At 40.4% G+C, this 18,045-nt stretch overlaps 3 protein-coding genes across 3 annotated transcripts; 1 reads left to right on the forward strand and 2 right to left on the reverse strand.

Moving 5' to 3' along the window:
• Window positions 1-993: 993 nt before the first annotated feature.
• LOC149500441 (uncharacterized) lies at window positions 994-1,835 on the reverse strand. Its single transcript, XM_089736520.1, has 2 exons — window positions 1,701-1,835; window positions 994-1,615 (listed from the first exon to the last, which is right to left on the reverse strand). The coding sequence occupies exons 1-2, from the start codon at window positions 1,710-1,712 to the stop codon at window positions 1,079-1,081; spliced, it is 549 nt and encodes a 182-aa protein (XP_089592646.1). The 5' UTR covers window positions 1,713-1,835; the 3' UTR covers window positions 994-1,078.
• Window positions 1,836-4,697: 2,862 nt separating this feature from the next.
• LOC114241843 (larval cuticle protein A2B-like) lies at window positions 4,698-5,708 on the reverse strand. The gene is made up of 2 exons (XM_089736519.1): window positions 5,549-5,708; window positions 4,698-5,334 (listed from the first exon to the last, which is right to left on the reverse strand). The coding sequence occupies exons 1-2, from the start codon at window positions 5,558-5,560 to the stop codon at window positions 4,783-4,785; spliced, it is 564 nt and encodes a 187-aa protein (XP_089592645.1). The 5' UTR covers window positions 5,561-5,708; the 3' UTR covers window positions 4,698-4,782.
• An 8,017-nt stretch (window positions 5,709-13,725) lies between these two features.
• CPR77 (cuticular protein RR-2 motif 77) lies at window positions 13,726-14,866 on the forward strand. Its single transcript, XM_028175075.2, has 2 exons — window positions 13,726-13,852; window positions 14,170-14,866. Exons 1-2 carry the CDS (start codon window positions 13,841-13,843, stop codon window positions 14,800-14,802), a joined length of 645 nt encoding a protein of 214 aa, XP_028030876.2. The 5' UTR covers window positions 13,726-13,840; the 3' UTR covers window positions 14,803-14,866.
• The last annotated feature ends 3,179 nt before the right edge of the window (window positions 14,867-18,045 follow it).

Here is an 18,045-nt window from a genome sequence, read left to right on the forward strand (position 1 = left end):
GCTGCTTATCACCTGAGCTTTGAACATGTTCAAAGACCTTTATTCAACAATTTTACCTGATGATGATAAATCTAGCTGTATTCTATTGACTGGGCGTATTATAAGTTCGGTACCAGCCTACTACGTATTTCTACCGTGAAATACCTAGTTGTACGTTCCAGTTTGAAGTATAAGACAGAAGCTGTACAGTACCTACTGCTTAAACTTCCACCTTATTTCTCTAGATATGTGGTGGTATTCACGTTGATGTCAAGCTGTAAACACTTTGTAAAAAACAACTTCGAAAACAGTACATCTATACTGATGTATATACTGATATCCTGATATAAATCTGAAAGTTTCGATGTTAACAGGATAATCAAGCAAAATATAACTAAACCGATTTGAATGAAATTTTTCACAAAGTTAGTTTGTAAACTAGTTTATAAACTTATAGTCGTTTTTTATATGGTATCTACATGGCATGACCAAGCAATATTCGGCAAATCTGATATAGCAAATACCACATTATGTTTGCTGGCCCGTAATTTTACATGCTAACGGATCTACAAATGTAGTTTATGGACCAGAGCGGCACGGGCGACTCTTTATCCCGGGAAAATGTAACGTGGTTCGTTCATTTTTAATTGTAAATTTAACGCAAATGAAATAGCAAGTCATGTCTAATAGAAACTAAATGACTACGATAAAATCCGTACCTAATAATACAACATTATTGGTATTGTATCTGGCAACAAATATCTATTTCGTTTAATATGTATGTCCTGTGTCTGTTTTTTTTTTTTTTAAATAAAAATACAGTAATATATTTCTAAATTATGCAATAGTATTAATATGTGGTGTAAGGTGTATTCATGAGTGCTTACAGTTAGAAGTTTTGTAGAAACGTATTAACATTGTTAATGACACAGGCGGAATAGGAAAATAATCAACTATGCTGCAATTTTTGCTCTAATTTTGAGTAATTATGAACTTTAAGAAAAAAAAAACAGATTAATGATAAATTAGAACACTTTATTTACAACTATTCATAATCAATAAATTAGGGCTTCAGTAATAACAGGTTTCTCAGATCAGTCTAGTGGTGGTAGGAAATGGCAGGGGAAGAGAAGGTCACTTGGGTTAAGGGAGCACTGTTGTAGGCGATCTTGGCAACTGGGGCGGCGTATGCGACCTTAGCGATGGGTGCGCTGTAGGCGATCTTGGCAACAGGAGCACTGTAGGCGATCTTGGCAACAGGAGCGCTGTAGGCGATCTTGGCTACGGGTGCGGCGTAGGCCACGGGGGCGGAGTAGGCGAGCTTGGCGACGGGAGCGGCGTACGCGATCTTGGCGGGCTGAGCGACGGGGTGTCCCTCGTAGCGGACGTTAGCGTTAAATCCGTTTACTTTGTCGGAGGTGTACTCGACGATGCGGTGGACACCGTCGGGCTGCACCAGCGAGTAGAAGCCCTGGACGGCGTCTCCGGCGCGGGACTCCTTCTGTTGCTTGATGTCTCCGCTTTGCTGGTCGTGAACGGAATACTCGAAGTCGTAGTGTGCGGGGGCTTCATGCTCGGCATATTCCAGAACTGGAAGAGCTGAAGCGGCGACCGCCAGGGAGAGGACGACGAAGAACTGTAATAAATTAATAATATTTGTTAGGGTCAATTGAAAAAATATGAAATACTATGCTTATTTGATTATTATTTCCAATAAATACCTTGGCTGCCATTTTATTGTCCGAATGTAGATACTAGACTGTGACGATTCTGTGTCTGATTTCAGTTTTATACTCTGATTTCGGTTTGTTCTCGAGGTCTGTGTCACTCGACCCGCCCGCGGCATGTTAATTGCAACGGAAGGGTGAAGGCCGCGCTACACATTTCTTATGTCAACCTACTCATAACATGCGAACTGATGATGTAATTCATGCAAAACTTTAAATTTCAGAAATAGCTTTGGTCGTTCTAGGCCGGTCTAGCGGTGAAGCTCAGCCCAATTCTTCAAGTAGGCTTCTCAGAAATGACTAAGAGATTCATTGAAGAAAAGGCAGCACAGTTCTCGGAGTGTTAGCTAACTCTTACGAAGGCGCATTTACTGGCGGTATATATCGGGTAGCTATCATAGAACACAAGATATTTGACGGATGCCTGTATCAGGCACTTACGGCAGATGGATGACGGCATTTACGTTGTAGATGTATGTGAGCTCCGGTAACCACTTAACGATGAGTATTATTAAGTTTTATAGTGTAAGTTGATGTACATAATAATATATGCGTATTGTGTTGCTTTTTTTTCTAGGTCCCTTTCTACTTATATGTGATTTTGATGGTGGAAACATGTTTGGTTATTGTTTTATCTATTATTTTAAATATTATATGTTAATTTTATACTGTTGGTTTCCCAAATAAATAAATAAACACTAGGTGAGCTGTGAGCTTGTCCACGCATCTATGCACAAAAAAAAAAAAAACACTCGCTAACGACATTTTCAAGATAAGCTTGTATATATACAAGTTCCGAACAAGTAAATTTGGATCTGACTTGTAAGAAACGTTGACCTAAACGACGATCTGAGCCTTGAATCCATCAGGAAACACGTGGAATCAGCGTCGAAATGGTACATCGATAAGGCCATGCGTCATGATAATCACCTCATCGTGGCCGCCGCAGACTTCTCAACTCCGGCTCAAACAGGAGCCAATCACCGTCGACCCTCCTGGATAAGTCCTTATGGATCCATCAGAACCACTAAGGCTATTTTTAGACGCCTGCAGCTCTAACACTAAGAGCAGACTTAGGAACCCTTGTTACCGTACTCGTCGAACTAACTAAAGATTTTGACGTGCAACCTAAACTCAGCCCGCTGAGTTTCTCGGCGGATCATCTCAGCGGGTCGCGATTCTGATTCGGTTCCACAAGGTGCGTGGCGTTGTTCCGTTGATGATATATTTGCGCACAGGAAGCCACTCTTCACAAGGTGGCTGTTACCCATCTTTGAATAAATTTTTTCATGCAAAAAAAATATCGTGATTGCTGCCAAAAATTGTGACCTGATGATGCATTAATAGATATCTTTTAATTTAGGGATTTCGTAAAATAAGTAGAGCTTTCCTCTTTAAGAAGATTCTATAATTACCTTAAATTTTAACAAAAAAAAACCGGCTTCAATAAAATAAAACAAGAACATCGTCAAGGTAGTCGAAGTCGATTAACTATGCATTGTTAAGCACTCCTGTCGTGGCCGCAGCTAATTACTTGTCCCACCCAGGCAATGGGGCAACGCAAAGTCGCCGTCGCCCGAAAGATGTCTTGTCGTATCCCCCGGATCCACTCTCGGTGATTTTAGGCCCGTCAAACACCGGTCACTGTCCGCGTCGAACCCGTCGATTACGACTAAGAGCTCGGCGAGTGAACTAATCCATAGACACAGCCCGCTGAGTTTCTCGCCGGATCTACTCAGTGGGTCGCGATTCCGATCCGGTGGTAGACTCTGCGAAGCACTGCTCTTGCTAGGGCTATTGTTGGCAAATTCTCCCAGGTTGAGCCCGTGAGCTCCCCTACCCGTCCGGGCATAGCCGTAACAGCTCCTTAGGCTACCAGCATAGAGGTGTGAAAAAATGTATAATCATAGTAATAAGTTAAGAGGTGACACACAAAAAAAACAATGGAATTGATAACTCCTCGATCAAGATTATCGATTAATTAATCGATAAAGTCGAATAACAATACAGCTGCTTATCACCTGAGCTTTGAACATGTTCAAATACCTTTATTCAATAATTTTACCTGATGATGATAAATCTAGATGTATTCTATTGACTGGGCGTATCATAAGTTAGGTTAGCCTACTACGTATTTCTACCGTGAAGTAGTTGTACGTTCCAGTTTGAAGTATAAGACAGAAGCTGTACAGTACCTACTGCTTAAACTTCCACCTTATTTCTCTAGATATGTGGTGGTATTCACGTTGATGTCAAGCTGTAAACACTGTAAAAAACAACTTCGAAAACAGTACATCTATACTGATGTATATACTGATATCCTGATTTATAAATTTGAAAGTTTCGATGTTAACAGGATAATCAAGTAAAATATAACTAAACCGATTTGAATGAAATTTTTCACAAAGTTAGTTTGTAAACTAGTTATAAACTTATGGTCGTTTTTTATATGGTACATGGCATGAATGACCAAGCAATATTCGGCAAATCTGATATAGCAAATACCACATTATGTTTGCTGGCCCGTAATTTTACATGCTAACGGATCTACAAATGTAGTTTATGGACCAGAGCGGCACGGGCGACTCTTTATCCCGGGAAAATGTAACGTGGTTCGTTCATTTTTAATTGTAAATTTAACGCAAATGAAATAGCAAGTCATGTCTAATAGAAACTAAATGACTACGATAAAATCCGTACCTAATAATACAACATTATTGGTATTGTATCTGGCAACAAATATCTATTTCGTTTAATATGTATGTCCTGTGTCCGTTTTTTAAAAAAAATAAAAATACAGTAATATATTTCTAAATTATGCAATAGTATTAATATGTGATGTAAGGTGTATTCATGAGTGCTTACAGTTAGAAGTTTTGTAGAAACGTATTAACATTGTTAATGACACAGGCGGAATAGGAAAATAATCAACTATGCTGCAATTTTTGCTCTAATTTTAAGTAATTATGAACTTTAACAAAAAAAAACAGATTAATGATAAATTAGAACACTTTATTTACAACTATTCATAATCAATAAATTAGGGCTTCAGTAATAACAGGTTTCTCAGATCAGTCTAGTGGTGGTAGGAAATGGCAGGGGAAGAGAAGGTCACTTGGGTTAAGGGAGCACTGTTGTAGGCGATCTTGGCAACTGGGGCGGCGTATGCGACCTTAGCGATGGGTGCGCTGTAGGCGATCTTGGCAACAGGAGCACTGTAGGCGATCTTGGCAACAGGAGCGCTGTAGGCGATCTTGGCTACGGGTGCGGCGTAGGCCACGGGGGCGGAGTAGGCGAGCTTGGCGACAGGAGCGGCGTACGCGATCTTGGCCGGCTGAGCGACGGGGTGTCCCTCGTAGCGGACGTTAGCGTTAAATCCATTTACTTTGTCTGAGGTGTACTCGACGATGCGGTGGACACCGTCGGGTTGCACCAGCGAGTAGAAGCCCTGGACGGCATCTCCGGCGCGGGACTCCTTCTGTTGCTTGATGTCTCCGCTGTGCTCGTCGTGAACGGAGTACTCGAAGTCGTAGTGTGCGGGGGCTTCGTGCTCGGCATATGCGATTTTGGCTATCGGGACCACTGGGAGAGCCGAGGCGGCAACCGCCAGGCAGAGAACGGCGAAGAACTGTTGAATGTATTGTTATTATTATTTTTTAATGTATTAATGTCAGTATGTAAGCTATTTCTACAGGGAAGCACTAATGCATTCCAGTCTAAAGGCTGGGACAGACGTTAAATAATACGAGACTTCGTATCTCTTGTAAAGTGATATTTAAATTGTACTCTTAACCCTACAGTCAAACGGCTTCTATTTCCATCTAGAGCAAAATACTATTTACCTTAGCGGCCATTGTGATATTTTGTGATGTAAGTGCTTGACTGTGTCATTCGTATGAGCTGCACCAGTTTTTATATGAATGTGTCGCATGCAGGTCGGCGCGGTGACACGCATGCTCGAGGCGTTTTAATTAATAAGCTCCACAATGATTGAAAGGTAAAGGTCACGCTGTATACAGATCGCGTGTCAATCCGCTTAAGTATGCGACAACGTTTGTAACGGTGTCATGAAACAGATAAGATCTGCCGAGTGCGAACGAGACCGTGCAATGAAGGCTCGTGAATATTGCACCTGAATCGCAGACGTGATTCGACCTCAGTACGTCGTAACTATAATTTCGGAAACCTGTTTGTTGTTATGTTACTGTGCGACTTAATGAATTAATTGTTTATCCGCTTTTTTTTTTTTTAATTCGTTAATTAAGCACTGTTGTTCTCGCTTTGAAAAGATTTGTCAAGTCGATGAAACTTAGCAACGCTGAGAAAACGCTGGGGACTAGCATAGCGCCGCCTCCGTCTCCAGCTGTGGGTGTCGTAAAAGGCGAGTTAAGGATTCTCTGGAGCGTGGGCAGCATTTTTTCTTTCTTTTTTTTCCTACGTAAGCTGATAGCCTTGAGAGGCTATTTCAGCGTAACCTTAACTAGTAGGTGAGCTCACGGGGCTCAAACCTGACGACGTTGCTAACCCGAACTCTGGCAAGAGCCGTGCTTCACAGAATCTACCACCGGATCGGAAATGCGACCCACTGAGAAGATCCGGCGAGAAACTCAGCGGGCTGTGTCTGTGGGTTAATTTACTCGTCGAGCCCTTCGTCGCAAGCGACGGGTTCGACGAGAACAATGACCGGCGTGGGCAGCAGCATTCTCTGAGCATTGTATTGGCGTATTGCTACCGCAAAATAATGACGGTAGGGCATATCAGTGTCCAGTCCAATCCAGTCCAGTCCAGTCCAGATATCCAGTGTCACCATTGTACAGCGTAAAATCGCTTTTGCACTTCTGTCTCGTGATGAAAGAATACATCCTTAGCCGATTATTCTCGGCGAAGACAAAACAAAAACAGTAATTTTACCTCATAGCTTGCTACGTAAAGATTGTAATAGTTATTGTTAATTATCATCAAAACAAATTCATCTCGTCATATGAAATCCTCATTGCTCTATTTTAAAGCCACATGAGCTAGCCAATGCGAAGAATAAGCGAATGTTTTAAAAGAATCGCTCATTATTAAAACACTTACGATTTAGAAATCCTAAAATCAATTTGAATTACTTAGTTATTAAATGTCGATTTAGCAGATCCATTTATAACCACCAGCTAGACTAATTGGCTAGTGTGTTTGGTAATCCAATTACAGGTCTGTCTACCATAAATCAATCCTAATTTAGAATTATTTTGAACAAATCCCGAAAAAGAATGTTTCGCAAGAATCTTTCAAACAGAACGAAATTTGTCATCTAACTGTATGAAATTCAAACTGTTTTTTTGATGTTTTGACATAGGTAGATAATTAGTATCTTGATTTAAAAATACTAAAATTAATTGCGTTCTTAAACCATTATATAAGTGCGGTACATGTAAGAAATAAAAATTCTAAAATTTCTTTTACAAATATGTACGATAAATGCTGACGCAATTTGGTTTGATATGATCTCAATTGCATTGGGATCTTGAAACGAAATTTGAATACGATCAAAGGCGTTGAATTTGAAGGTTCAATGATAGGAAGATAGATACAAGCGATGTGAAGAAAATTTATGTATTTAAAAAGATTATTTTTTTATGGCTTAGATGGGTAGACGAGCTCACAGCCCATCTGGTGTTAAGTGGTCACTGGAGCCCATAGACATTTACAACGTAAATGTGCCACCCACCTTGAGATATAAGTTCTGAGGTCTCAGTATAGTTACAACGGCTATCCCACCCTTCAAACCGAAACGCATTACTGCTTCACGGCAGAAATACCCGTGCGGACTCACAAGAGGTCCTACTACCAGTCAGTTGTTTGTTTGATACTACCACTATTACCGGCCGGGAGATACTTTCCCTAATATTTATGTTCTATTTGTCTCCGGTGTCTTTGGATACTACCAATTAAACGGCTCGTCTACTGGCTTATATCCAAGTTTTTTTTCATATTGTTGTTAACAAAACATAATTAATTATGTAAATACTACAGCGTGATCGCTGTTGTAATATAAAGGCAAGCTCACTGCCTACAACTAAGTGTTTATAGGAGTTTTTTTTATGCCTACCTAAGCTGATAGCCTTGAGAGGCCATTTCAGCGTAACCCTAATAAGTAGGTGAGCTCATGGAGCTCAAACCTGACGACGTTGCTAACACTAACTCTAACAAGAACAGTGCTTCGCAGAATCTACCACCGGAGCGCAAACGCGACTCGCTGAGAAGATCTGGCGAGATACTCAGTGGGATGAGAGAGATACTCTGTGTCTGTTCTGGGTTAAGTTACTTGCCGAGCCCTTCGTCGCAAGCGACGGGTTCGACGAGAACGGTGACTGGGGCTTATAGGAGCCATCTACCTAGAGGCATGAGTTCGAACTTTTAATATTCGTTGTATTCCATAACGCTCAAAACCCTACAACGAGTAAAATTTTAATTTTATATCACACAAAATAATCTCGTTCATGTTAAATCACGTAAATATCTCCAAACCCAGTCACCTTGAGCATCCTGTCGGCTAAAATATTCAAAAAGAAATGCTTCAATTTCCGTTGTACTTGTTCTTGTGGTCGAAGAAATCGAAAAGTTGTTTTTGGCCGTGGCCTTGACATAGTTCGGGCGCGGTCTGGTATCGTTTGGGTATGTGTGTACGCGCTTTTGATTGATGAACGAGTGAATGTCGCGTGTGTGTAATAGTATTATGAGTTACACGTACTCTAGTCACAACTGACGAATTGTTATTGTTGGCGACTGACGAATTGTTATTGTTTTCTCCCTAATTTTGTGCATAAACTCGATAGTGTTGCCTATACATATGTAAAATTTCCACACTAGAAATTCAATTTTTTTTATTGTTCTATATGGGAGTAGTGAGAATCGATAGGACTGCATCTGACTCGTTCAAATTTCACAAGGGCGTGCGGCAGGGCTGCATCCTGTCACCCATCCTGTTCAATATTTACGGCGAATACATCGTCAGGAAAACATGCGATGGATGGGATGGTGGTATTACCGTCGGAGGCTGTAAAATCTCTAACTTACGCTACGCTGACGACACCACTCTCCTGGCAGCCAGCGAAATCGAGATGAGCAAGTTCTTGGACAGGATGGAGCGCATTAGCAAAGACCTCGGACTCGCGATAAACAGATCTAAAACAAAGGTCATGATCGTTGATCGCACAGGCAGACTGGAGCTCAGCGGTACACTTAATTTAGAAGTAACGGACAACTTTGTTTACCTGGGCTCCAACATCAGCAACAATGGCTCTTGTGAACCGGAAATTCGTAGACGGATTGGGATGGCAAAAGGTGCCATGTCTCAGCTGGACAAAATATGGAAGGACAAAAATATCTCTATGAACACCAAGAGCAACCTAGTCCGCACACTAGTGTTTTCAATATTCATATACGGAGCAGAGACATGGACTATAAAGAAAGCTGACCGCAATCGGATTGATGCCTTCGAAATGTGGTGCTGGAGGAGGATGTTGGATATTCCCTGGACCGCACGCCGCACCAATTTATCCATCCTAGCTCAGTTGAAGATCCGGACTAGACTCTCCACCATTTGCATGCGAAGGATTCTTGAATACTTTGGCCACATCGCAAGGAAAGACAGTGACAACTTAGAGAAATTGATGGTCACTGGAAAGGTCGAGGGCAAGCGACTAAGAGGCAGGAACCCGACCCGTTGGACGGACCAGATTCGTGCAGCCCTGGATACCACAGTGCACGATGCTCTGCACTCAGCTGCAGATAGGAACAGCTGGCGGTGCACTATAAAAAACAATCTGTTTCAAGGCCATGACCACGACCCTCAGTAATGAGGAAACCGACGCAAGGAGGAGATGGGTAGACGAACAAACTCACACGGCCCATCATGTTCAATGGTTACCGGAACTCATAGAAGTCATAGTTCAAATACCACCATCCATAGTTTTTCTGAAGCTACCTTGAGAGCGTCACTGTGGCCTAAATGGTAAGACGTCCGGTGTATTCGTATTAAGTGATGCAACGGTGTTCGAATCCCGCTGGCAGGTACCAATTTTTCCAATGAAATACGTACTTAACAAATGTTCACGATTGACTTCCACGCTGAAGGAAGGAAAGCTGATCGTGTAATAAAAATCAAACCCGCAAAATTATGATTTGCGTAATTATTATTGGTAGGACGTCTTGTGAGTCTGCACGGGTCGGTACCACTACCCTGTCTATTTCTGGCGTGAAGCCAGTAATGTGCTTGTAGATGTCTATGGGCTCCGGGAACCACTTAACACCAGGCCGAGAGCTCGTCCACCCACTTAAGCAATTAAATAAAAATAATAATGAGATGGATGACTCACTTGTTGTATAAAGAACGATCACACCCTTGGAAACGAAAGGCTTATATATTTCGCAGCAAATATATAAGAAGTATGTCCGTATCTACTGGTGCGAGCCTCAAAATATGCCATACAGCGGAAATTGCGCTAATTTATAAATAGAGACTACCTTGTTGTTGAAATTCAATGTATTATAACAATTTTTAGAGATGTATTAGTTCATGTCAACATTCGGGCTCTGAGTCTATAGTACGAAAGCTTCGGTCAATACTCCCATTTCTTCACCAATATTGGTGCTAAAATTCCGTAACCAATGTTTGCACCAAGTGTCAGCAATTTTTATTCCAGTGCTTTTTATTTTTAGTACTACTCACTTTAAATATCCGTTATCGTTAAACATTGAAATGGAACAGAGATCTTATTTGATTGATGGTAGATAAAGCTCAAAATAAAGCTCAGCGTCCATCTAGATTTTTTATGCATATGATGACCACGTGAATACCGCCGCCGTAGTCTTCACATGTAAGATTGCATCGTGGCAGAACCATTTATATCGAAAATAAAAATTGAAAAGTAATTAATAAATACTATAAAAAACTTTTTTTAAATAAATTGCACCATTTTGTCTTCATGCCACTATCTTGGTGTTTGTTGGTGGAGCCCGTAAGGGTAGGTAGTAAACACCCCCCACTTATCCTTGCCGCAATGCAGTAACACGCTACGGTTTTGAAGGCTGGGGCAGCAGTCAAACCAGTGACGCTTCGACCACATGTCTAAAAGTGGGTATTTAACTAGAAATATAACTGATATATGCAAAAAGTGTGAATTAAGTATAAAAAATAAAACAAGAGGGCAGGCTAAATATGGTTTAATATCACACTTAGGCCCTGCCACAAAACCATTTGAAATTGTCTCAATAGACGCGTTATGGTGTGTATGGGTTCCGGTAGCATGCTATCACCAAGTATGCCGTGCACATGATCACCCACCTATGCGGTATATTAATAAAAAAACCAAAACTCAGACAATCTATACTAATATTATAAAGCTGAAGAGTTTGTTTGAACGCACTGATCTCAGGAACTACTTACTGGTCCGATTTGAAAATTTTTTCCAGGTTAGGTAGCACATTTATCGAGGAAGGCTATAGGTATATAGGCTATATAGCATCACGCTAAGACCAACGCAAGCGGAGCACCAATAAAGAATGTTTCAAAATTGGGGTTTTTTTTCTTTGAGAGCTTCCGCTGCGTGCGCTGCGGAAACGCTTAAAGTTTCGCTAAAATAATGTATGACAAAATTGTTCCCCTTTAAAAGTTTAAAAAAAAAGTCCGCGACAGCATATGTCTATATTTAAAGGCTCACCATAACGTTTTTTATTCTAACCAAATTTGTTCTAAAATAAAACATTATTTGTGAAAGTGTTTTGTGTTTAAATAAATAATTACAGAAAATAAATAATTACACCGATGTTGATGTTGAATCTTCACCGAGTTGCAAATTTCTATGCATTATGCTGACTCGGGATCGTATTTTTGTTCCTCATTACTAATGGAATAAATTATTTTATAACTTCTTTTTTATTAGCTTGAAATTTATATGTATCGGAATGTTTGAACATAATTTTCACCGACCTTAAGATATCCGAATAAATTGAAAATTTACACACGCCTCGAGGACCGCTGACGACACGATAATTTTATAACTTCGCTCTAATATCTTGATCAGTATCAACTAAATAAAAAAGATGAAATTAATTAATAGTTCGGTGTGCTACTCAAGCGTGTTTCATTAGTTTTTAAACTACATGTGCTATTTTATGTAATGAGTAATCAAAATGTCGAATCCGAAAACATAAAAATTATATTCACATATCTTGGGTGACACAAGGTTAAATACCAATGTAATAATTAATTATATTAAACTTCATAGATTTTCGAAGGCGGACTGGTAATTGCAAGTTTATGTGAAGCCGTTTTTGCTGTTTACAATACGGCAGACTAATTCTAAACCTAAGTTCAATTTTTATTGGTTGACAAGCTTACAACCCACCTGATGTGTTGTGCTTACTAGAGTGTGTCTGTTTATACTGGTTTTAGGACCTGTTGTGAGTCCGCACGGGTAGGTACTACCGCGCTGCTTATTTCTGCCGTGAAGCAGTAATGCGTTTCGATTTGAAGGGCGGGGCAGCTGTTGTAACTATACTGAGACCTTAGAACTTATGTCTCAAGGTGGGTGGCGCATTTACGTTGTCTATGGGCTCCAGTAACCACTTAACACCAGCTGGGCTGTGATCTTGTCCACTCATCAAAGTAATAAAAAAAAATTAAAAACATAATACCACACTCTTTAAACCGGAACAAGGGTCTGCTTTGCGGCAGAAATAGGACAGGGTACAGGCTATACCTATCCATCCCACCCCTATGAGGGCACTGTCAATAAAATAACCTATTTTCTCGATCTCACTTCTTAACGCTATAATATTTATGAATGCGTTCCAAATTTCCACACCATCGGAAGCAAGGCGGCTCCGAGCTAATTGTGTTGTAAAAGAAAACTCATAAGGGATAGCGTGTTGTTTGTGTAACAATGAGCTTCGATTGGTACAAGTTACTCAATCGAGACTTATGTAAGCCGATAGTTTGGCAATTTTTAAAATTAGAGCAATAGTTACTAAGTAATATATCTGTAATGTTCTCGTTAAACCTGTTCTGTGCGTGCGTAGGCGCTTATCACGGCTCTTAAAAATTTAACATAATAATATATATGAATAAAATTTTCAAATTAAAGATACTAACACTGCTGCTACAGTCAAAACCTTCCGAGGACTTCAAAACTATTCGTAACCCTGTTCTTGATATTTGACTCCAAAAATACAATACACTTAATTGGTCACTAGCCGACTCGAGAACCGGTCACCGTCCTCGCCAAGCTCGTCGCTTGCGACGAAGGGCTCGACGAGTAAATTAGTAAATTAACCCACAGTCACAGCCCACTGAGTTTTTCGCTGGATCTTCTCAGTGGGTCGCGTTTCCGATCCGGTGGTAGATTCTGCGAACCACTGTGCTTCCTAGGGCCTGTGCTAGCAAAACTTCCGGTTCGAGCCCCGTGAGCTCACCTACACGTTAGGGTGAAGCTGAAGTAGCTTCTCAAGGCTATCAGCATATCTAGGCAATTATGAGCGACTCTATTTACGAGCGAGATATTGGCTGACTTTCAAAAAAGAGGAGATTTCATGTTTAACTGTACGTATTTTTTAAAGTGTTTACCGATTCCTCTGTCATTCGTAAACAACTTTTTTTGTTTGAAAATATATTTCAAGAATACCCTTTAGGTGGTGGTTACATTGTTAAAATTTAATTTATTTATCTTGGCATTTCATTCTTAAAGTCCCTTTTCAATTTCTATTATTTCTATATATCTATACTACCGATACTAATGTTACCTACATAAAAAATGCGTAGGCACCATAATTAAATGACATTTTAATCGAAAAATCAAAGTAGAGGTTAAGTTTTTTTTGTATCAATAATCGTCACCAAAACAGTTAGCAATCGACGCCGGATGTACCAAAGATTTCAATTTATTTATATGTATTAATCAAAACTTGGAAGTACTCTTTCAAGGGAACGATCTTGAACGAGTCATATTATTTTGATCGGTCCAGTTCTGGCGCGGGGACCCCTGGGGGCATACGGTATGTGTACATGGTGTGTGAAGCTTGAGTCACATATAAAAACACTCTGCGACCGATTATGAGCATATTAAGTCACAACAACTAAACCTATCAACATGGTCGCCAAAGTAAGTTGACACGCAACACACTATCAGTAATATGTAAGCAACTGTCTATCTATATATATAAAAATGAATTGCTGTTCGTTAGTTTCGCTAAAACTCGAGAACGGCTGGACCGATTTGGCTAATTTTGGTCTTGAATTATTTGTGGAAGTCCAGAGAAGGTTTAAAAAGTTGACGTGTCCCCCGTCGGACGGATTCCTTTTGTTTGTTTTAAGTTTGTTTTATATAAAAGTTTAGGTCTTTTATTTATCGATTGAGGCACTACGAAGTCTGCCGGGTCAGCTAGTTTTAAATAAAACAATATTTGTTGTTCTTTTCAGTTCGCAATCTTCTCCTGCCTGGTGGCTGCGGCGGCTGCTGTTGCCGTCCCCATTGTGCCAGTAGCTAAACTGGCTTACGCTGAACACGAAGCCCCCGCACACTACGACTTCGAGTACTCCGTTCACGACGAGCACAGCGGAGACATCAAGCAACAGAAGGAGTCCCGCGCCGGAGACGTCGTCCAGGGTTTCTACTCGCTGGTGCAACCCGACGGTGTCCACCGCATCGTCGAGTACACCTCCGACAACGAACACGGATTCAATGCTAACGTTCGCTACGAGGGACATCCCATCGCTCAGCCCGCCAAGATCGCATACGCCGCTCCCGTACAAAACATCGCGTACGCCGCTCCCGTCGCCAAGCTCGCCTACTCTGCCCCTGTAACTAAACTAGCGTACCCAGGACCCATCACTAAAGTAGCCTACGCTCCAGCTCCAGTGACCTACGCCCAATCTCCTTTAACCAAGATTGCGTATCCTGCTCCCCTAGCCTACGCTCAGGCTCCGATCACCAAAGTCGCGTACGCACCTGCTCCAGTCGCCTACGCTTCGGCCCCTGTCGCCAAAGTCGCCTATAGCGCCCCCCTTGGACACGTCAGCTTCTCTTCCCCCGCCATCACCTACCAGCACTAATTGTATCAAACCATTGTTATAAATGTTTAATTTATATTGTTGAATACAGAGTTACACAAATGTATTTCGGCCTTTATTTTTCCTCTGGGTCAAGCGTGAAAGAATGGCTCGAGGAGGCGTCAAAACGAGGTATCCGATATCAAAACGTTGCAAACGAAGTTAGAAGGAAGCGTGCGGGTAGTGTTGGGGAATCAATTGAATTGTGTAACATTATGAGACGAGTGGGTCCGGTTACGCGTCACGTCTGAGGCGCCCCCAGCGGGACGTTCTGACGCATTACTTTCGACACCTATTCATTTGGCTAGTTCACAATCCACCATTTTACGCTGAGCTGCGTTTTTGACTATTTCTCTTCGCGACATTAGACCAGCGAGAATTGGGTTCGGGGGTTCTTTAAAGTGGTAGTAGGTAGCCGTTTCACAAAAAAATTGAGGCGCGTCGAAGCTTATTTTAATAATTGCAGGCAAATACAAATTGACAGCGCGAACAGTAAGGACTGATTGTTAGCACAAAGCGAAGGGGTACGGTAAATACGACAAGAATATTAATGTGTTAGAACTACTTTTACGGTTTAACCTCGCCTTTTTTTTTAAATTTATATTACAATATTTCCGATATTTCGGATACTCTGCAATTTTCGTATTCAAAAAAGATTAAATCCGATTGAATTTCGATAACGCGAAATTATATTTTCAAAAGTATCTTTAATTATGTCCAAGATTCGTGAAAACCGAAGGGAAAATAAAAAAAACTCCATTCATTTAATTGTATAAATTTAACGGTAGTTATTAAATTAATAGATATTACAAATAATACATTTTACTGATAAATAAATAGCGGTAGGCAGCGACTTGGCTCTGTCCCTGGCATTGCTGAAGTCCATGGGCGACGGTAACCACTCACCATCAGGTGGGCTGTATGCTCGTCTGCCTACAAGGGCAATAAAAAAAATAACAACGGTGGAAATTATTATTGTTTAGATGACTCGGCTGTATAGAATGCGTCTCGCTATATAACACTTAGCAATCAACCAATTTTAGATTTTATTGATTTGATTTTAAATTTTATTGATAGAGAAGATTTTAATGTTAACAAAGCTTTAAGTATGTCGCTTATTAAGCACTTACAACATAACACGTGCTATTGTTTAACGATTTTTACCAATATATATGTAATGCATTCAGGTAGTACATCCTTTTTAATGTCTTTCGTTCATTTTATATCATTTTATGACATCAATTTCTTCTTCTTTATATAAGTGTTACGGCGCATACTCAGTGCAAAGAAGCGGTTTGGTTCTTTGGCATTGTTGACACATCGGGTTGACCGAAAAATTCGTTCTTTGCATGTTAAGGGATAACCGTTTTGCAATATTCATTGAAATTTCATTCTCGTGTCTCATGGTTGGTGTTTGAATACATCTCGTTATGTCCATGGGCTCTGCACGTAGCATCGCGCATAAAAGTCATAATTACCTATAGGATTTTCTTGGGTTTCCGCGAATCATAGACATAATATGATATAAATTACTTTAAGGGGTTTTTTATTGTTTTCATAAAATATTCTTACTGGTGTTTCGAGTGCTTTACAGTTTTCGTGGTCACGGACGGTTTTTTTATTGCCCTTGTAGGCAGATGAGCATACGGCCCACCTGATGGGGAGTGGTTACCGTCGCCCATGGACTTCAGCAATGCTAGGGGCAGAGCCAAGCCGCTGCCAACCGAACCGGCTTAGGCGAAACAACTCAATACAAAAACGCGAGATTAAACCGTAAAAGTCATTTCTATGACATTATTAAACAGTTACTTTGGTGGTACATTATGATATATTTTAAATCAGCATCACATTGCCCACACAATCGACAACAAGTTCGAATATTCACTTTGCGAATATTAAACGGGGACCCGAATAAATAATCAGTGCGAACAAATGTTTTGGTAAAGTTTTACAATCCGCCCACAAAGGGTTGTATCGTGTTAATCCCTGTATTATCGGATGATGAACTATTACGTGCGTCCCCCCTCTCATCCCACCCCCACCCCCTCGGTCCCGTTTGTACTGCCATTATCGTTGATTTTACGAATATTCGAGGATCCTCTCGGGACTGATGTATAAACTGTCATTACGCCAGACGAGAAGGGTTGAGTCCGCTTCAACTTTTTTTATTTGTTTTTATAAACACCCTTCAATGTTCGTAATTTTTCATAATCATAATGTTATGATATAACGTAAATGTTCAAATGAAACTGTTTGAAGGATTTGTTTCTGTGACATCGAATTGAATTTGTTCATGTCATTGTCAGACTCAACAATTAGCTAGGTACTATAGATTTGGAATTTTGACAATTTCTTTTTACTTTTCACCATCTTGCTCATTTCTGCTGGAAGCAGTAATGCGTTTCGGTTCGAAGGGTACCTAAGTTTGCCGTTAAACATTATGGTAAGCAATCAACAATATAATTTGATGATTTAATATTAATAATAATAACTATTAGTAATCTAGAACCAATTATAAACATCGCAGAGTGGGAAATTTGCTGCAATAAAAAAGCCATTGTTATTGTTGCAGTTTAAAAAAAATGTCTGATGTCTAAAATGTCATGTCTAACGAGAAATGTCACCAATTCGTCACATTAAATTCGTCGGGATGCACAATAGCAGACACGTGCCTGTAACGATCGCCCGATAATATTTCCGGATCGACTCAATTAGGATAGTATGCGTTCCATACTTATAATGCAAATACGAAAGTAGCTCTCCCTGTCTTTCACGCTCGAACCATCTAGAACAGGGGTGGCCCACCGGTAGATCGCGATCGACCGGTCGATCGTGGCTATTAGTTCAGTCGATCGTGGCAAGACAAAAAATATAAATACATAGAACAGACTGCGCGACGTAATCACCAATTGCTTCACGCATCATCTTTATCTTGTATCATTTGTTAATGACCATTACGTCACATCTTTTTTTTCACACAATAGTTTTCTTTTATTATATAATTTCAGGTTTATTTTAGTATTTTTAATAAAAGAAATATACTACTTATTTGTAAACTGAACTACATTGTTTCATTAAATTTCAAGAAATGTCATTGTTAGGTCGCAGCATGTCAGTAGACAGTAGATCTTGGTACTAATCAAGTTGGTCACCCCTGATCTAGAAGCTTCGGCCGCGTAGACTACACTTCATATCGCGTCCACGGACACCCGTGTTCAGCAATATGATGAAAGGTATTTCTATATT

Source organism: Bombyx mandarina, chromosome 21 (assembly GCF_030267445.1).
Source record: "Bombyx mandarina strain Sakado chromosome 21, ASM3026744v2".
Lineage (NCBI taxonomy): Eukaryota > Metazoa > Arthropoda > Insecta > Lepidoptera > Bombycidae > Bombyx > Bombyx mandarina.